Consider the following 21471-nt stretch of genomic DNA (forward strand, 5'->3'; position numbering starts at 1 on the left):
TTTCTTTCTTTCTTTCTTTCTTTCTTTCTTTCTTTCTTTCTTTCTTTCTTTCTTTCTTTCTTTCTTTCTTTCTTTCTTTCTTTTTTTCTAGATAAAGGAGATTTAATTCAACAATCACTAGCTAGTAGGGAAATAGTAATTTCCTAATTCATTTTTGTGTTAGTGTATGTTTTGGGAATAATGGCAGTAGTCAGACTTGTGAGTCCAGGAAGGAAGCGATGACACCATTTCATCGAGGAAACTTGATGGTCAGAGGTCATGGTGAGAAGCACTTCCAATGCGACCTGGCTTTGGCTGCTGCCCCAGCACTCTCGTGTTCCAGTTCCCCGGTCCCCCTTCCACACTAGCCTGGTGCCAGCTACAATACTTTGGGGTGGAGACGGCGGCTCTGGATGGCCTGCATTCTCTTCTGTCTTTCAGCAAGCTATTTCTCAAGATCTGCTTCAGGGCTGGCAAGACTGCTCTCTCAGCCTCAGTTATCAGAGCTAGGATCAAACATTTTTTGGTTGGACTCTTATCAACAACTTTGGGAAACTGCATACCTTCCTCATGCCTGGCACAGGACCCTGCAGAGAACACACACTGATGGGTATTTTTTTTTTCTCCCAATGCCCTCTTGTAATGGTTGGCTGCCTGTCGAGTGCTGTCTTCCAGGACAGATTTCAGGTGTTACAGCTCCTGTGCCTGCAGATGGTTGGCGTTCCACAGCTGCCGAATGACCAGCTCACACTGCTGAAGAGTGGACAGCTTCCACATGTGCGGGGGGAGCTTCAGAGAGGACGTAATCCCCAGGATGTGTTTGAACTGGGGCTGGCATCCGCGCGTGGAGGGCGATGCTTCCATGTCTTCTGCTTTGACTGGGCCTTTCTCCATCTTGATGCTGAGTCCCTGCTTCTCTTCTATGGACTCCCGCACCTCTTGTCCCATTGGGCAGCAAAATGAGTGTTTGGCTTTGGATGCTGAGCAATCTGACTGCACCACGCCTGAGTTTGACTTGAGAAAATGGGAACTGGAAAAAGTCATACCTTTCCACTGCACCTTCTGATTCATTATGAGTTTATAGTGGAGATCGCGTTTATCTCAGCATGGCCGATCCACCTCAGTGTGCAGGCTCCGTAAAGTGTCCGCGTGCTGCTGTGTCATGAACTTCCCCAGGTCCAGCACGCGCTTCTGCAACTCGGCTGCCCCGGCCAGGCCAGGCAGGGCCACGGGCGGCGCCGTCACCGCGGGCGCAGGGCCAAAGCCCCAAGAGCGGCCCAGAGCTGGGCAGCGGCAGTGACCATGGCTGAGGCATTGTTGCCACCCAGCCCTGGGCCTTCACCCGGGGGCCGCCCACCCTGGCCCAGCCGACAACCCTGCGCCTCAGGTTCCGCAGTGTCCACGACCCCAAACCCAAACCGGCTTCTCAGCTGCTGCCACACCCCTGGCCCCCCACTGCGCCTACTTCTCAGGGCCCGCCCGTTACCATGGTCACCACCGGCCTAGCCGCCACTCCACCCCAGGCCCCCATTTAATTTCGTATGCTGAACCGCAGTAAATCAAAACTGCGATAGGTAAAGTTGCGGTGTGGAAGGGATAACTGTATTTACCATTTTATTTCTTCATATCTGGCCTTGTGCTACCATTGGTTCTTTCTTTCAGTTTCCAATGGTCGAGATACTTCCATATTAACATGACTATTGTGAGCCCCTCCCATTTGTATGATCCCTGCCACTTCTCCAAAGTGACTAATTCTTTAGTGAGCCCTTCCCCCACCTCTGGGAAAATTACAAATTAACAGTATATGGAAAATCATTGTACATGCATACTCATATAAATTTTTTCCTAGGATAAGGGATAGATTATTTCTTCACAGCATGTTGTCAGTGCTAGAGATCAGTCAATTACAGATGTATTAAGCTGTAAATTTCAAGAAGTGTACCACTGGGGTGTGACAAGTATTCTGAGATGCAGGTAATACTAGAGGATCCAGACTGGCATCCATCTGGCATCAGGAAAGTCTAGTAGAGAGCAAGTCTAGTAGGGAGCACCAGGCGGATTTTCTGGCACTAGGTAGAATCTGGCAGCAAGCAGTAGGCAGAGGTTTGAGGTAAGGCAAGTGGTCCTAATCATGGAAATGGGACGTCAAGAAATAGAGATACAGTCAGAGGGTCTGGGCATGTAAATGATGGTGAAGTAACTTTGGCTTATGTAGAAAGAAGGAACGTGGGAGGCAGGAATCTTACTGGTATAGTTGCTTCTTCATTTCTATGGACTGTCTATAAAACCAAAGAATCCACCTCCCTGTGCTTCCTAGCCGAGCTTCCAATGAAAAGATCCACGATGACCATGTCACTTTCTGTTTCTCACCTACCTCATTTAATTCCACTGCTTTGCTATTTATCATTTTTCTTTTGTGAGCTCTTGATGCAGCCATAAATGATTATGTACATACATACATGAGTTAGGAACATACATATACAATTCATTTATGTGCATATTACTGAATGTGTGTATAGTTCTACATAACTGAGCAAACGTACTTGTACATATGTGTGAATACAGCATGCCACTTAAACACGTGCTTTGGATACATATTGTTCCATATGTATATGTGTTGTGTGAATGTGTGAATACAGGGGCTTGTATGTGCATTGCTTTGTGTGTGTATAAGTGAGTATGTGTATACATGTGTGCATAAATACTTTTCTCCTGCTCTTGTTGAATGACTGCCTGCTACATGATTGGCCAAGCCCTTAATTTTTTTCACATATTTAGGTAATAGGATATGGTATCTTGAGGTTGTGCCCAGGATGAAAAAGGACTCTTTAAAATGGTGCTGAGTCACTAGATCCTGGTTGTTACCATATGTCTAAGAAACCGAAAAAAGTTCATCTTGCAAAAGCTTCTCATTGTCAGGGCCTATGGCATTCATTACCTGTTCATAGAGACCTTGAAAAATGCACCCAAAGTGCATTTGTCTAGGACAGCCAGGTTCTCCCAGAGGCTAATGGGATGCTATAGTCTGCCTTCCCTGTGCTCTGCCTGCTCAGGAATTCAACCCAAGCCCCTTAATAAGGTGTGCAGAATACTAGGTGCTGAGGGAAAATGTAAAATTCACTAAGACAGGCCCCTTGCTATCCTAGAACTTAAGTTGAAAAGGGGGGTAAGATGCATAGTCAGCAAAGACCCTTAGCCTGGTAAGCTCGTGAGAAATGTGCAAAACAAACCACTATGTGAAGGCTGTGTAGGAGAAATAATGTTACCAGTGGAGAGGATCAGGAAAGACTTTGTGGAAGAGATGACATTGAGATTAGATTTTAGGAACAGGAACTTTTTTCAGCTTCTTAGAGATGTGGTAACAACACAGGATCTAGTCAATCAGTACCATGGTAAAGAGTCCTTTCTGTATGGGCATAGGCATGGAAATTTAGATGTATCACATCAGCTTAAGAGAGAAGATCCAGTCTCCCTCCCAGGCCAGATGTCACAGCTGTGGTCTTGTACTTAAACACTGTCACAAATAAAGTTAATATTGTCTGTTTTGTGTGTCCATAGCTGTGCAGAACTGTTAGTGGTTGCATTCTGTCTTTTTTTCACATATGCACAGGATGCAGCCCTGGAGGTATGGTCATCAATGACACGATCTTGGAGAATTTTATTGCTTAGATATACAAATTCCACTTTTAAGGCAGAGGTACAGACATGGGGCCTCCCTGTTCCCAAAGTTGCAGGGCACTGATGATTATGATAGTGGCTATAGCCCAAGATTTTGTGCAGCTGACAACAGAAGCAGTTTTACAGTTACCCTGAGTGGACAGCCATCCTTTTGACCCTGCCTCAACTCTAGGCTGAGCCCCTCTAGCTGTAGGTACCTCCTGCTTGATCACTGTCAAGGACAGCCTCACTGACTACTTGTTTGTTTTTTTTTCTTACAGTGTTGATTTCTATCAAAAGAACATTTCTAGCTAAGGTTTTTGGCCTGTTTTATGAATGGAAGATGAGCTCAGTTCAAAAGTCCACACTTTGTCTAGGAGAGGGAAAAAATCAATATAATTATCCATGACATGAGCCTCTTTAATCCATGACAGTGGGATACTAAAGAAAAAGCAAGTTTCTTATGATTTCTCATTCCTGTTTACCTTTTCATGCTTCTCTTGAGTCTCATATTTCAACGTCAAATTTTCTATTCAGCTCTGGTCTTTTCTTTTTGTTATTTTATTTATTTATTTATCTATCTATCTATTTATTTATTTATTTGTTTATTTGTTTATTTATTTTTAGTTTTCAACATTTACTTCCACAAGATTTTGAGTTCCAAATTTTCACCCCATCTCACCCCTCCCCCTACCCCAAGATGGCATGCATTCTGAATACCCCTTCCCCTAGTCTGCTTTCCCTGCTGTCTCACCCCTCTCCCCCTTCTATTTTCCTGTAGGGCAGGTTAGATTTCTGTACCCCGTTTACTGTATTTCTTATTTCCCAGTTGCATGTGAAAATATTTTTTCTTAAACATGTGTTTTTTTAAACTTTGGGTTCCAAATTTTCTCCCTTCCTCCCTCCCTACCCACCCTCATTGAAAAGGCAAGCAACTCAATGTAGGCTATACTTGTGCAGTTGTGCAAAACACTTCCATAGTAGACATGCTGTGAAAAACTAACTCTATTTCCCTTAATCCTGTCTGCCCCCCCATTTATTCTATTCTTTCTTTTGACTCTGTCACTCCTCAGAAGTATTTGCTTCTGATTACCCCCTTTCCCAATCTGCCCTCCTCTCTATCATCCCCCTATTCTCTTGTCCCCTTTCCCTCCTATTTTCCTGTAAGGTAAGACAGATTTCCATACCCAATTGAGTGTGTATTTGATAACCTCCTTAAGTCAAATCCTATGAGAGTAAGATTCACTCATTTCCACTCACCTTCCTCTGGTTCCCCTCCTCTGTAAGAGCCTTTTCTTTTCTGTTTTTTTTTGTGAGATAATTTACCCTATTCTACCTTTCCCTTTCTCCTTCTCCTAGTATAATCCTCTCTCACCCCTTAATTTTATTCTCCAGATATGACCCCTTCATCTTCAACTCACCCTGTGCCCTCTATCTATCTATCTATCTATCCATCTATCCATCTATCTATATACATACATATAATTTTTTCCCTCCAACTACCCTAATACTGACAAAGGTCTCATGAGTTACAAATATTATCTTTCCATGCAGGAATGTAAACAGTTCAACCTTAATAAGTCTCTTATGATTTCTCTTTGCTGTTTACCTCTTCATGTTCCACTTGAGTCTTGTATTGGAATATCAAATTTTCTATTCAGCTCTGATCTTTTCATCAAGAATGCTTGAAAGTCCTCTATTTCACTGAATGACCATTTTTTCCCCTGAAGGATTACACTCAGTTTTGCTGGATAGGTGATTCTTGGTTGTAATCCTATCTCCTTTGCCCTCTGGAATATTATATTCCATGCCCTGTGGTCCTGTAATATAGAAGCAACTAAATCTTGTGTTATCCTGATTGTGTTTCCACAATACTTGAATTGTTTCCTTCTGGCTGCTTGTAATATTTTCTCCTTGACCTGGGAACTCTGGAATTTGGCTACAATATTCCTAGGAGTTTTCCTTTGGGGATCTCTTTCAGGAGGAGATTGGTGGATTCTTTCAATTTCTGTGTTGCCATCTGGTTCTAAAATATCAGGACAGTTTTCCTTGATAATTCCTTGAAAGATGATGTCTGGGCTCTTTTTTTGATCATGGCTTTCAGATAGTCCAATAATTTTTAAATTATCTCTCTTGGATCTATTTTCCAGGTCAGTTGTTTTTCCAGTGAGATATTTCACATTGTTTTCTAATTTTTCATTCTTTTGGATTTATTTTACAGTGTCTTGATTTCTCATAAAGTCACTAGCTTCCAATTGCTCTATTCTAATTTTTAAGGAAGTATTTTCTTCAGTAAGCTTTTGGACTTCCTTTTCCATTTGTCCAGTTTTGCTTTTTAGGGCATTCTTCTCCTCATTGGCTTTTTGGACCTCTTTTGCCATTTGAGTTAGGCTATTTTTTAAGGTGTTATTTTTTTCCGTGTTTTTTGGGTCTCCTTTAGCAAGCTGTTAACTTGCTTTTCATGAATTTCTTGCATCATCTCATTTCTCTTCCCAGTTTTTCCTCTACTTCTCTTACTTGCTTCTCAAAATCCCTTTTGAGCTCTTCCAAGGCCTGGGACTGATTCATATTTTTCTTGGATGTTTTGGATGTAGGAGCTTTGACTTTGTTTTCTTCTTCTGGTTGTATGTTTTGATCATCTTTGTCATCAAAGTAAGATAATATATTCTGACTCTTTTTGTGCTGCTTGCTCATGATCCCAACCAAATACTTGAGTTTTAAACTCTTTCTTAAGGTAAGAGTCCGTTTCCAATGTGGAGAATGTACTGTCCCAAGCTTTGGGGGTTTGTACAGCTGTTTTCAGAGATACTTCTAGGGACCTGAAAAGTGTCAGTTCTTCCAAGGTGGTATGATAAGGAGTGAGGTGTTTCCTCTCCACCGCCGCAACAAGCTCCACCACACCAGCGCTCCTACTCACCCTGGACCACCCCTCAGAACTGTGACCCAGATCCAAGCACCGGTAAAGCAAGAGATTCCTGTCTCAGACCTGGCAAAGAGATCCTTGCAATCCCCCTCTGATCAGCCACTTGATTCCCCCTCAGTCAGTGGGCCAGAAGCTCAGAAGCCAGCCACTGCCCTCGGGGCGGCTGAGATCTAGCTTCTTCTCTCACTGCAGTCACAGACTTTTCCCACTGACCTTCTAAGTTGTCTTTGGTGTTCCTGGGTTGAGAAGTCTGGAAACTGCCACAGCTGCCCGAGATTCAGTCCTCTGAGGCCTGCTCCAGGATCGCTGTGGCCTGCGCGCCCATGCCGATCTGTGCTCCTCTCCCACCCCAGTGCGATATACCTTTCCAATCAGCCATCCAGGTTGTCTTGGGCTGGAAATTTGTTTTCCTCTGTTTTTTTTGTGGGTTCTGCTGCTTTAGAATTTGTTTAGAGCCATTTTTTGTAGGTATTTGGAGGGGTTTGGGGGAGAGCTCTAGCAAGTCACTGCTTTCCCTCTGCCATCTTGGCTCCACCCCTTAGCTCTGGTCTTTTCATTAAGAATGCTTGAAAGTCCTCTATTTCACTGAATGTCCATTTTTCCTCCTGAAGGATTATACTCAGTTTTGCTGGGTAGGTGATTCTTGGTTGTAATCCTATCTCCTTTGCCCTACAGAAAATTATATTCTAAGCCCTCCGGTCCCTTAATGTACAAACTGCTAAATCTTGTGTTATCCTGATTGTATTTCCACAATACTTGAATTGTTTCTTTCTGACTGCTTGCAATATTTTCTCCTTGACCTGGGAACTCTGGAATTTGGCTATAATATTCCTGGGAGTTTTCCTTTGGGGATCTCTTTCAGGAGGTGATCGGTAGATTCTTTCCATTTCTATTTTACCCTCTGGTTGTAGAATATCAGGGCAGTTTTCCTTGATAATTTCTTGAAAGATGATGTCTAGGCTCATTTTTTGATCATGGCTTTCAGATAGTCCAATAATTTTTAAATTATCTCTCTTGGATCTATTTTCCAGGTCAGTTGTTTTTCCAATGAGATCTTTCACATTGTTTTCTAATTTTTCATTCTTTTGGATTTGTTTTACAGTGTCTTGATTTCTCATAAAGTCACTAGCTTCCAATTGCTCCATTCTAATTTTTAAGCAAGTATTTTCTTCAGTGAGCTTTTGGATTTCCTTTTCCATTTGGCCAATTCTGCTTTTTAAAGCATTCTTCTCCTGATTGGCTATTTGGACCTCTTTTGCCATTTGGGTTAGACTATTTCTTAAAGTGTTATTTTCTTTAGTATTTTTTTTGGGTCTCCTTTAGCAAGCTGTTGACTAATTTTTCTTGATTTTCTTGGATCACTCTCATTTCTCTTCCCAGTTTTTCCTCTACTTCTCTTACTTGCTTCTCACAATCCTTTTTGAGCTCTTTCATGGCCTGGGACTTATTCATATTGTTCTTGGAGGCTTTGGATGTAGGAGCTTTGACTTTGTTGTCTTCTGGTTGTATGTTTTGATTTCTATGTCATCAAAGAAAGATTCTATGGTCTGACTTTTTTTTGCGCAGTTTGCTCATGATCCCAGACAATTACTTGAGTTATAAACTCTTTGTTAAAGTAGGGGACTGCTTCCAGTGTGGAGAATGTACTGTCTTAAGCTTCAAGGGTTTTATGCATCTGTTTTCAGAGATACTTCTAGGGACCTGTAAGTTTTCAGTTCTTTCAAGGTGGTCTGATCAAGGATGAGGTGTTTACTCCTTTCCTGGCCTGTCCTCAGGTCTATGAGTGACCACAAGTACTCTTTTCTACCTTAGAACTGTGAGGAGGATTCTTTCTCCACTGCCACCACAAGCTCCACCATGCCAGCACCTGGACTAGGTCCAGGACTGAGCTTCTCTCTCATGGAGGTCTGACATATTGAAGGAAAACAACATGTACATAGATAAGTATAGAGTATTCGTAAGATAACTGTAAAAGAATTTGTGGGGAGAGCACTAACAAAGGAGGGATTTAGAAATGGCCATGGGGCAGCTAGGTGGTGCAGTGGATCGAGCCCTAGCCCTGGATTCAGGAAGACCTGAGTTCAAATCTGGCCTGACACTTGACACTTACTAGTTGTGTGACCCTGGGCAAGTCACTTCCCCCATTGCCTAGCCAAAAAAAAAAAAAAAAAAAAGAAAGAAAGAAAAACAGAAATGGCCCTGAATTGGGTTTTGATGTGAGCTATGGATTCCAAGAGGCAGAAGTAAGAAAGGACAGTGTTTCAGCCATGTAGGATAGTCTGTGCAAAGGCATAGAAATGAGAATTCATTGGAGAAGGCAGAGGTGGGATGGATACAAGGAATTCAATTAGAAGATTGAATTGTTTTAGGTAAAAGGATGATGGCCAGGTGAGTGGAGAAAACAGGACAGGTACAATAATTGTTAGAAAAATAGAATAGACATGATCTTTTAACTAATTGAATATAGTAAAGTAAGGGAGAGGAAAGAATCAGAGATGACTCCTAGGTCAAAATCTGAGTAACTGGAAGGGTGGTTGTACCCTTTATAGAAACAGGAAAGTTTAAAGAGACATGGGCTTGTGAGAAAAAATATGTGTTCCATATTAGACATATTGAATTTGAGATGCTTATGGGAAGCTAAGGTAGGCATAGAATTCATGAGAGAGATGAAAAGTGGATATGCTTATTTGGAAATCATATGCATAGAAATAATAATTGATCTAATGGGAGCTATGAAATGCTAAGTGAGAGAAAGTTTAAAAAAAAGAATGTGGTATACTCACATATTGGGATAGGGATATGGATTGAACCTATAATTTCATTGGTTTTTGAAATTCCCAGATAAAGAATTTCCTTTGACCAATGCATGCACTCAAATATTGCTGATATAAATGGTTTAGGTATTTTTGTCCCCACTGAAAAGATGAGGAAATTGAGCTTGAGAAAAGCTGTGCATTTTTCTTATGATGACACAGTGAATTAATGATAGAACTAGTCCTTGACCTGAAGCCCCCAGTTCAATGTGCTTTTGTCTACATTACAGGTACCTATGGCCAGCAAATAAAAGCAGCAGGGAAGGTTTTCATTGCTGGTATCTATGATGGTGGCCCTAAGCATACTTGACAGAATTGGAAGAAGTCTAGGAGACAAGTAGAACCTCATTACAGCAGAGCAGTATAGCTCTGAGTCTCCAGTGTCCTCTGTATTTTTCCATTTTTACCTGTCTGTGTTGGCTTTTCCTATGTGAGTTGTCTTATGTGTCACCTATCCTGCCAAGTTGCCTTTAGTCTAAGGCAAAGAAAACATCTGTGGGACATGGCAGTGACAAATTTGTGTCAGATCAGTAAAGTCTCTGTCCTTGGCAGAACTTTTTGAACTCTTTCTTTTCCCTTAAGGCATGTAAGGTGTCAGATTTTAGGATACCTGATATCCTAACCCTATCCAGACAGAATCATCCTTGAACTGCTGTAGTCTCATAAGGTCACAACAAGACTGGAGCCTTTTGATCACTCTTTTGAGTGCGGACCATAGGGAGTCTATAGGCCTGTATTGCTAGTCCATTGCTCCCTATACTGGGAGCTATTGTTTTTAGCTTTATGATTAGCAATGCAAATGATTTTCCCCCACAGTTGGCTTTATTTGTGCACACTTTTGTTCTTTCTTCCTTAGTCTCTGGGAAATCTGAGGAATTGTGTTCCAGGAGCAAATTGAGCAGTCTGCAAATGCAAGAGATTCAATTCAATAAGCATTTATTAAGTGTGGGCACTATGCTAATCTCCAGGGGAACAAAGACAAAAACAAAACATTTTCTGATCTCAGGGAACATTGTTATTTCTTCTACTGGTGGGGGCTTTTAGGGGGCATTCATTCAGTGGGGTAGGGAATGACATGATAGATTTCCTTTGGTCAGATAGGAGAGCTCCAAGTGTAGAGGTAGTGTTCCTCATTCAATCATGGAGAAAAGATATAGGTAGAACAGGATATGTAGAGTGAGGCTGGAAATATGGGTGCAGTTAGGGAAGATCTGACAAAGTCAGTCAGTCATTCACAAAGCACTTATTAAGTGCCTACTCTGTGACAGGAACTGTGCACGATGCTAGGATGACAAAGCAAAAATGAAACACTCCTGCTCTGATTATCTCAGAGGAGATATACATATATACATATGCAGAGCAGGCTTTGGTTTCACTCTCCCAAACTATACTAACATTGGCAGGTTGGATTTCGAAAAGGGGCCAGTAACTTCTTCCCTCAGGGTTTTAAGGATAACCTAAGGAATTTGTGTGTGTGGTGGGATAAAGTTCTAGTACTGTAGTTCTTGAGCCCCACCAATGGATTTCCTCTATTGATTATCCATTCATATTGTGAGAAATAACTCATTTGGATTCAGGAGGGATGAAGTTAAAAACTCAATTTATTATGCAGTTGCAAAATCAGGTGTCCTATGGAATAGGTACACACACCAAAGCAAGAATTCACTATTTATCTCTAATCCTGGCCACAAAGTCCCTCCTCTGTTTCCTCATTGGTTGAGTACTCCAGAGTGTACAACTTTCCTGTATGCCTATTACATATCTACCCCTTGATATGTTTTTCCTCCCACCACATGCATTGCATAACCATTAAATGAACCTTTATTCCTTCCAGAGGAGAAGTCAATATTCACGAGCTTATGCATGAGAACTCTAAACAAAGCTTAACCTTTGTCCTACTTAACTGACTTCTAAACCAGCTGTATTCTGTATTAGTTACTCTTCTAGCTATTGCTCCGATTTTATGGAAACAAACACTTTCATTATATCTCTCAGTATCAGTTATCTAGACAGACTTAATTATTTTTTAGAAATAGTTATTTTCCAAGGTGGAATGGTAAGAACAGGTGATACAAACATTCTCCCCCAAAATCTGGAACACTTATCCACAAGTACATACAGAGCCTAGGGGAATGTGGATTTAAGCTTAAAGAGCTCATGTCAGGGATGAGTTTACAGCTTACAACCTCTGGAAGTCCTTTTTCCCCCTTAGTATGGCCCTTATTAAGTTTCTGTTAAGTATAGCATAGCTCCTTATAGAGTCCTGAAGCTTATCTTAACCCAATGAATGTAGTTTGTCCTTGGCTCCTGGTGCAGACATGATCAACTCTTATGGCTAGCTTTGGATCACTTCTTAGATATCAGTGAGAAGTCCTAAATATTCTGCCCTTTTGCAGTTAATATGATCATCCTCTGGTCATGGAGAAGAGAGGAGGAGACAGTCTCATCTCTCCCTTCTAGCCCTCCAAAAGTTTCCCTATAAGGAATTTGGCAGGATTGCTTCTCCCCTAGGCTGGCTCCATAGTGGAATGCCTGGGCTCTGAACTGGCTTGCTTACTTTATCCAAAACCCACAGAGTATGACTAAATTTCTTAAGTCAATCCAAATACCCTTCCTCTGTTGTGTCATTTCATTTCATCCAGTGGCTTTCATTCCTTTTAAATTGATTAAGGACTTTTCATGCTTTGTTTAATGCTATCATTTAATTGATTTAATAAAAGTGTTCCCACCTGATTAAGGTGGTTCCTTTATGTAAGGCTGATCATACCGTTTTGTTTTATAATTTAGCGTTGTTTGTACTTGGTACATAGTAAGCATTTAATAAATGCTAGCTGTCCTTGTAACATGTCTCTTCACATAGAGACAATTCTAGTTTCACCTTTGGGGTTGCTTCTTGGGAAGCAGTTTTTTTTTTTATAAAATTAAATTGAATCAGGGAAAATAAAAGACCTCGCTAAGGTATTTTAATAGGCACTTTGAATAATTTTGCATGAAAATATTTCTATCAAGGGAATTATTGCAAATGGACACTTCTTACAACCCCCTTCCTGTTTGGGAGAAGCTTGCTTGCTGCTGTGCCATCATCACCCCTCCCCATACCCACCCCATTATCATGGCTGCATATGATAACATTTCACTCTGACCTCAAGTTGAATCAGTATCTTTTCCCTTGCTAATTTTAGTTCAAGAAATAGAGTCAAAAAGTGAAAAAAAAAATGCTAGCTGACTGACTAACTCTCCAGTCATATATAATGTTGTATGTTATAGTTATCTCTGTTCAAATTTTATTTCATACTAGATTGTAATTTCCAGTAGAACAGGAACTTTATATTATTGCTTAATTAATGTTTGTTTGAATGCATGTATACACTCTTTGGTCAAGATTTGGAACTGAAGGTAAGCAGAAATGTTTAATAAAGCCCTTGTGAACCATACCTTTTTTTCTCCTCAGGCTCCATTTCTTGGTATTTGACACAGAAGAGGTCCATGATGTCCTGCGGATCTGGGATGGACCTGTGGAGAGTGGGATCCTCCTAAAGGAGCTGAGTGGCCCCATGCTTCCCAGCAACATCCACAGCACATTCAGCTCTGTTGTCCTACAGTTCAACACTGATTTCTTTACCAGTAAGCAGGGCTTTGCCATTCAGTTCTCAGGTCAGTGCTCCCCCAATTCCAAGCTTTCCTCCATTAATTTAATTGTATTTCAAGTCAGCAGGTGTTTATTTAGCCTTTCAATATCATTTTGACTAAGAGGACTGGAGAAGAACCCATTCTTGTCCTTGGGTAGAGACAAGACTCATCCTGAAATAATTAGCCAACAGGATGAAGCATTGTATGATTAGTGACAAAATAAGGGATCCTGTCTCAAGGTGCCGTGTGAGTTCACAGATAGAGCACATTGGCTGCAAGAGTCAGGGAAGACTAATGAAGAAAGCAAGGCCTTAGCTGCCTTTTGAAGGATGGATAGACTTCTGCCAGGAGAACATGAGCCTGGATGGTATTCTAGGGGAAGGTAAACCTCATGAACAGTGGCATAGAAGCAGGGATAAGAAGAATAGCTAGCGTTTATATAGTGCTTTCAGATTGATAAAGCACTTTATATGTGTTCATTCATTTGATCCTTATGACAACCCTGTGAGGTAAGTGCTGTGTCCACTTTTACTCCTGAGGAAGCTGAAGGTGAGAGAGCTTGAGTGTCTTGCCCAGGGTCACACATCTAGTCAGTGTGGGAAGGAGGATTCAAACTCCAAGTCTAGCATGCTACGTACAGGGCTATCTACATGAGTGTGACCCTTATAGAGGGTAATGAGGATGCCTCTCTGGTACTTGGTGTGGGCCTGTAATAATAAGACTTTGACATAATGCTTTAAGATATGGAAAGTGTTTTATTTACATTATCTCCTTTGAACTTTACAAGGTAACTAATTATAATATTATAAGTGAATTTTCCATGGTCATTCTAATTAATAAGTATTAAAGGGGGAATTTGAATCTTTTCTGATTACAATTTAACTCTCTGTCCACTATCTATCTATAAGATAAATTTATCTATTTTTATATTAACTTTTGCCTTCCTGAGGCATAAACCTGTTCCACCATTTGACTTCTCATTTAGCCATCAAAGACTGTGTTAGACACTTGACCCTATGTCTTGGCTGATTTCTGGATGCTTATTTTCTTCAACTCCTTTCTATACAGCAATAGATTGAGGGGATTTTGGTTCATGAGAGAACAGAGACAGAGTTATGGGTGTGCATAGTGGGGGAGGAGGCAAAGGAACATGGCAGTAGGACTAAAAAAATGAATATCATACTTTCCTACTGTGAACTTAGTTGTCCAAGGCAAGCTCTAATGGCATAAAATGCCTTCCTTATATTAAACTAAATTTGGCCTTCCTCTAACTTCTTATTGTTCTTAGGAGTCCCATAGAACATGAAAAATCCCTTTTCCATACAATAATTTTTCCAGTATTTATAGACATTGTTCATCTTAGGACTAAGTTTTTTCTTCTCCAAGCTAAACATCCCTGGTTCCTTCATTTCCTTATATAGAATGGTTTAAATCCCCTTAGCATTCTGGTCATTTTTCTCTGAATACACTTAACTTGTAAATTTGCCTCTTAAAAATGTGGTGCCCAGGACTGGATTCAACACATATGTGACTTGACAAGTCAGAGTACAATGAAACTCTCACTTGCCTTGCCTTGAACTCTAGTCTTCTATTTTTTTAAAAATAGTATTTTTTTTTTAAATCAAAAATCTGCCTTCTCTCTCTCCACCCCATTGAGAATGACAGAAAAATAAAACCCTTGTTACAAGCAGGATAGTCAACCAAAACAAATTTCTCCATTAGGTGTTCCAAAAATATACGTATCTCATTTTACAATCTTGAGTCCTTCTCCTCTCTATCAGGAGGTGGATAGCATGTTTCATTACTAGTCCTCAGCAGTCGTGTTTGGTTATTACACTGATGAGTACCTGACACTTTCAGAGCTGTTTGTCCTTAATATGTTGTTGTCCCTGTAGAAATTGTTCTCCTGGTTTTTGTTCGCTTTACTCTGTATTAGTTTATACAAGTCTTCCTAGTTTTCTCTGAAACTATCCTCTTTATCATTTTTTGCAATACAATAGTAACATTCATATACCGTAATTCATTCAGCTATTCTCCAATTTATGGGTACTCTCTCAGATTCCCATCATTTGCAGCCAAAAAAAAGAGCTATCAATATTTGCGTACATCTTTATTTAGAGTCTATTTTACTTAGGACCAATCCCTCTCATAATCTTTGTTGTTGTCAAGTCATATCAGTCGTGTCTGACTGTCCGTGATCCTGTTTGGGGTTTTCTTGGGAAAGATATTGGAGTGGCCTGCTATTTCCTTAAGCAAACACAGTTAAGTGACTTGCCCAGAGTCACACAGCTAGCAAGTATCTGAGGTCAGATTTGAACTCAGGTCTTCCTGACTCCAGGCATAGCACCCTGAAATCTCCTGCACCACCTAGCTACCCATCCTTTAATTCCCACTTCTCCTTTCTCTCCTTTCCCTTCTATTTCACTGTTTAGTAAAATGCATTTCCCTACCCAACTTTGTGTGTTGATCAGTTCAGATGAGAGTGAGGTTCAGATGTCAGTTACTTCCCCACAACCTCTCCCCCTTGTTTGAATAGATGTATACTTGCATATGCTGATGAGGTGAAACAATTTCCCATAACCATGCATCTTCACCCCACCTAGTGTATTCCTAGTGTATTTCTCTTCCCCTTTCTTTTCATTCTTCCCTTAAGATCATTAAGAATCACTTTTAGATGTTGTCTAAATTATTCTTACCTCTGATCATGATGATGGTGTTCAGATGAGACTCATATTAGAATGGAAGCAGTTTATCCTTTTTTAGTCCTTTATCATTGTTTGATGATTATCTCTTTATGTTTTTCATGGACTTCTGTGTTTGAAATTGAAAGTTTCTACACAACTCTGGTTTTAATCAAAAATATTTGGAAGCCCTCTCTTTCCCCTGTAGTATTGTGCTCAGTTGTGCTGGGTAAATTATTCTTGGCTGTAAGCTATCTTCTTTGTTTCTGGAATAACATGTTCCAAACTCTCTACCTCTTTGTAGTTGTCAGCTAAATTGTATGTAATCCTTACTTTGGATGCTTGGTACTTGAATTATTTCTTTCTGATTGTTTGCAGTATTTTTTCATTGACATGGAAGCAGCGAATTTTGGTGATAATCTTCCTGTATGTTTTCATTTAGGAGTTTCTTTCAAGAGGTGACCAAAAGATTCTTTCTCTTTCTACTTTACTCTCTGGCTCTAAGAGACTTAGTTTTTAAGATTTCTTGATGTAGTTTGTCTAGGCTCCTTATTTTTTTGGTCCTGGCTTTCATGTAGTCCAATGGTTCTTATTTTTTTTTCTCCTTGATCTATTTCTGGGTCACTTGTTTTCACTATGAGCTACCTTACTTTTTTTTCTATTTTTTTAGTCTCTTAATTTTGCTTTAATATTTCTTGTTGTCTTATGGAGTCATTGGCTTCTGTTTGGTCCATTCTAATTTTCAGGGAGTTTGTTACTTCACCGACGTTTTATACCTCTTCTGCCAAGCTATTAATTACCTTTCCAATTCTTTCTTCCATAACTCTCATTTCTTTTCCATTTTTTTCCCCTCTAGTGCTCTCATTTCACTGATGAAAACATTTTTATACATCTTTTTTTTTTAACTCTTGTTTCATCTCTTCCAGCAATTCTAATTCAAGTTGTGCCCAGTCTGTTTTTTTTTTTCCTTTGAGGCTATGCTTATAAATGTTTTGGAGTCATTCTCTTCTTTTGAATTTGTTTTAGGTATCCTTTTTAACTTAAGAGCTTTTTATGTGAGATTCTTTTTTTTGTTTGATCACTCTTCCAGCCAATATTGACTTCAGACTTTTTATGTTAGGACCAGCCTCTGTATACTTCTGGAAAGAAGGCCTGAGTTGGTCCTACTGCTGCCTTCTTGGGATATTGAGTAATTGCTGTCTTTTAGTGCTCCCAGAGTGGCCTAATTCAGACCAAAGTCTGACTATTGGCCCCGTAGTCACTGAGGAGGAGTTACAAGGTTTGGAACAGTCTCTGTGGTAGGTGGGAAGGTGAATTGATTAGGAAAGTGTAAAAGGATTGCCGTGCTACATTGAGGGCCTAATTGAGGTTAGATTTGTTCTGGATTAGGCCACTTTGGAAACACTAAAAGCCAGCAAGTCCCCAGCTTGAGCTGTCCCTGAGATCCTGAGATAACAATACTCGATATCGCAAGAAAGCATACATATAAGCGTACATACATATGAGCAAGTATGTACAAACAAGCTATATATAGGATAAAGATAAATAACCCATAGAAGGAAACCACCAGAATAGAGGGTTTGGAAAAAGCTTCCTGTAGCAAATGGGATTTTAGCTGAGACTTGAGGCAAGGATTATAGGAAGAACATTCTTGGCATGGGGCACACCCAGGGAAAATGCTTAAAGTTGGGAGATGGGTTTTGTTTGAGAAACAGTCAGAGGCTAGTGTCACTAGATCAGAGAATATATGTTGGGGGTAGGGTGAAGGAGTACTTTGAATGCCAAATATATATTTTATTTATATTTGTATTGGATCCCAGAGGTGATAGGGAGCCACTAAAGTTTATTGAGTAGAGAGGTGAGTTGGTCAGACCTATTGATTAGGAAAATCACTTTGATGATTTAGTGGAGGATGGACTGAAGTAGGGAGAGACTTATGGCAGGCAGGCTAACCATCAGGCTATTGGAATAATGCAAGTATGAGGAGATGAAAGCCTGTGCCAAGGTGATGGCAGTAGCAGAGAGAGAAGAGGACATATGCAAGAGATGTTAAAAAGGTGATATTAACAGGCCTTGGCAACAGATTATGAGTAGGGAACAAGACAGAATGAGGAGTTAAGGATGACTCCTAGATTGCAAGTTTGGAGGACTGGGAGGATGGTTGGTGCTATCAAAATAATAGGAATGTTTGGAGAAGAGGAAGATTGGAGTGAAAGACAGATAATGACTTCAGTTTTGGACATATGGAATTTAAGATGTCTATAGGACATCCAGTTTGAGATGTCTAATAAGCTTTTGGAGATGTTAGACTGGAGGTTAGCAGAGAGGCTGGATAATGATTTGAGAATCATCAGTGTACAGATGATAACTGAATTCAGGGGAACTGATGAGATCACTAAGTGATTTCATATATAAAGAGAGGGAAAAAAGAAGAGGGCCCAGCTTAGTCCTGAGGAAAACTTAGAGTTATCAAGTATGACCTGGATGAATATCCAATAAAGGAGACTGAGGGGTGGTCAGATAGGTGGGAGGTGAACCAGGCAAGAGTAGTGTCCTAACTACCTAGAAAATATCAAGGAGAAGAGTGTGATTGATAGTGTCAAAGGCTGCAGGGAAGTCAAGAAGGATGAAGACTGAGGAAAGGTCATTAGATTTGGTAATTAACAGTACGTTGGTAACTTTGGAGGAGACAGCTAGGTGGCACAGTGGATAGAGTGCTAGGCCTGGAGTCAGGAAGACCTGAATTCAAATTTGGCTTCAGACACTTAACTAGCTGTGTGACTCTAGGCAGGTCACTTAACCCTATTCACATCAGTTTCCTCATTTGTAAAAATGAGCTGGAGAAAGAAATGGCAAGACGTTCTAGTGTCTTTGTCAGTAAAACCCCAAATGGAGTCATGAAGAGTCCAATACAACTGAAACAACTGAACAACAGCAACAACTTTGGAGAGAGCACTTTCAGTTGAATGTTGAAGTCAGAAGCCAGACTGCAGGGAATTAAGAAGAGAGTGAGAGGAGAGGAAGTGAGGGCCCTTATTGTAGACAGCCTTCCCAAGGAGTTTAGCTACAAAAAGCAGGAAATATATGGACAATAATTAGCAGGGATGGATGGATCTAGTGGGTTTGAGAGATAGCTATACATGTAGACAGTAGGGGAGCATGGTACATGGGGAGAGATTGATGATAATTGAAAGAAGGGGGGATGATAGAGGGGGCAATCTGTTAGAGAAGATAGGGTAAAGTGGTATTTCTTGTGCATGTAGAAGGATTTGCCTTGACAAAGAGAAGGACTACCTCGTAAGAGTCAGGGGTGAAGGAGGAGGTCATGGCAGAAGGCATCTGGGTGATATAAAATAAGGAGGAAAGTTGAAGAGGGAGGTCTCAGAGAATATGAAGCAATGTTCTCAACTTAGAGGGGAAATAGGAAGGAGTTGGGCAATCTTTTTCTTTCCTAATTAATTCTCTTTATCACTTACCAGTCAGTCAATAAACAATTATTAAACACATACTTTGTGCCAGGCACTGTGGTGAGTACTGAGGATACAAATACAGGAGTTTACTTTGGAATGGGGGAAGACAACACACAAAAAGCAGCTGAAAAGGAGGATGGGAGATGGAGGTGAAGGCAGGAGGAAAAAGGGATAGCAGAAGAAGGTACTTGGTGTGAGGGACATGATGGAAAGTACAAAGAAACCCCAAAGCAGTATAGCTATACAGGGAAATGAAGAGCCTCCTCCTTAAAGGGAGATTTGGGAACCCTTGGATCAGCCATCTAATCAGAGAATCAGAAAGTACTAAAGAGATGCGAGTACCAGGGCTGATTTGATCGTGCGATATGATAAGATTTCCTGGGTGAAGAGGTTCCTGGGTCATGATGGAGAAGTTCACAGAATTGCAAAAGCAGTGTAGCTAGTGGGAAATAAGAAGCTGTTGTGTGAATCTTCTTTTATTACTACAGCTGCTGTAGACATTTTCTCTATTTTCCTTAAGTTTCTCCAAGCTGCTTCTCAAGCTGTCCTTCCTGCTGTAGACTCTTACTTTACAAAAAAAAAGTGAAGTCAGTCATTATATACTCTTTTCTCCATTTCTTTTAATGCCTTCTACATAAACCTCTCTCTCTTCCTTTACTTTATTTTTTGATGAAGCGGTGGCCTTTTGCTAAGGTCAACCTTCTGTGTACCCCTGATCCTATTTCCCTCCCTTGTTTTCCTCCAAATATACCCACTATCATCTCCCCCTTTTCTAATCTTCAATCTCTCCCTCTCTTCCTTATTACCTATATACATGCCCAGATCTCCTCTAACTAGATCCTACCCTTCCTGCTATCGTGTTAAAACTCTTCTTCTTTTCTCAGCTAAAATTCTTGAAAAAAAAAAAAAGGGGGATCTACACTCCGTACTTCTATTTCCTCTCCTCACCTATAAGTCCCCTGCAGTCTACCTTCCATTCTAATGGAGCTGAAGTTGTTCTTTGCATAGTTACCAATTGCACAGTTGCCAATTCTTGTTCCTTTTGACCTCTCTGCAGCTTTTGACACTGTTGATCACCATCTCCTGATGGATATTGACTCCTTTTGGGGTTTTTGTGAGCCTTCTCTTTTCCGGTTCTCCACTTACCTATCTGAATGACCCTCAGTCTCTTTGCTGGATCTTGAACCTTGTCAATCCTTGCTACAGGTATCCCTCTGGGCCTTGACTTAAGTCTCTTCTCTTTTTTTCTATATTCTCTAACTTGATGATCTCAGTAACTTCCATAAGTTCAGTATCATCTGTATGTCTCTTCACCTGTACTCTTACATCACAGACTGCCTAGTAGATATTTCAAACTGGATGTCTAATGGGCATCTTAAACTAATGGACACCTCAAACCAAACATATCCAAAACAGCAACCATTATCTTTTTCCCCCAGTTATTTTTCTAACCCTCTTACCCCCTTCATTTACTCAGGTTTACCACCTCAGTGTCATCCTCAACTCCTCACTCACCCAGCCCACCTGTCCAATCAGTAGCTAAATTTTATTTTTTTTTGTCTCCACAAAATCTCTCATATATCTTCTTCTCTCTGACAGTCACTGTCTTAGTTCAGATCCTTTGTATCTAGCCTAAGTTCTTCTTTTTATATTGTGGGTCATTTTTCATCATGCCAAACTACAAAAGAACTAGAATGACTTCTTTAGTTTTTATCTCCCACCATACCTTTCCCAATTGTTTTCCATGAATTATTAATAATTTACCTCATAACATTGACAAAAAGTCAGTCATCAGGAGATGAATTTAATGATCTTCCCTCTAGCTAGATGAATTTTAATTCTTTTAATTTTCCCACAAATCTTATTAAATTTTGAAAGACTTAGTAAGATGAGCAAAATTGAACTCAATATAAATGATTATGTACTTGTTTTATTACCATAAGCATTTTTCTACATTGTCTTTAGATTGTAAGCAACAAGACCAGAAAGACTTGTGTTAATCATTGTCATCATCATTATCAAAATCTCTTCATTGTTTCTATTTGAATATACTGAGAGGGATTTACAAATATTTTGGTGAGGAATGAGTGCTTTTTAGAGTCATGGGTCAAACCCACATTAATATTTTGTGTGTGTGTGTGTGTGTGTGTGTGTGTAAGATAGGGAATGAGTCTTTAATATGTTTTGTGTAGAAGCTTTTCAAGTGTTGGATGGCAATTGAGTTATGGTGATGGTATGATAGTGATGTGATAGTAAGTGATATTATAATCTATTGATGATGTTGTAGTGAAGGTGAGGTTGGGGCTGTGGGCTTGCCT

The 21471-nt window shown here is 40.2% G+C and overlaps 1 protein-coding gene across 1 annotated transcript in view; it reads left to right on the plus strand.

Moving 5' to 3' along the window:
- The window catches only part of CSMD2 (CUB and Sushi multiple domains 2), a 914813-nt gene that overhangs the window by 673602 nt on the left and 219740 nt on the right, over positions 1–21471 (plus strand). The window contains exon 26 of the mRNA XM_027864466.1: positions 12824–13026. Coding sequence (XP_027720267.1) covers positions 12824–13026 — 203 coding nt within the window. The remainder of the gene's footprint in view (positions 1–12823; positions 13027–21471) is intronic.

This window comes from Vombatus ursinus, unplaced genomic scaffold (genome assembly GCF_900497805.2).
Source record: "Vombatus ursinus unplaced genomic scaffold, bare-nosed wombat genome assembly UNPS02014775.1, whole genome shotgun sequence".
Classification (NCBI taxonomy): domain Eukaryota; kingdom Metazoa; phylum Chordata; class Mammalia; order Diprotodontia; family Vombatidae; genus Vombatus; species Vombatus ursinus.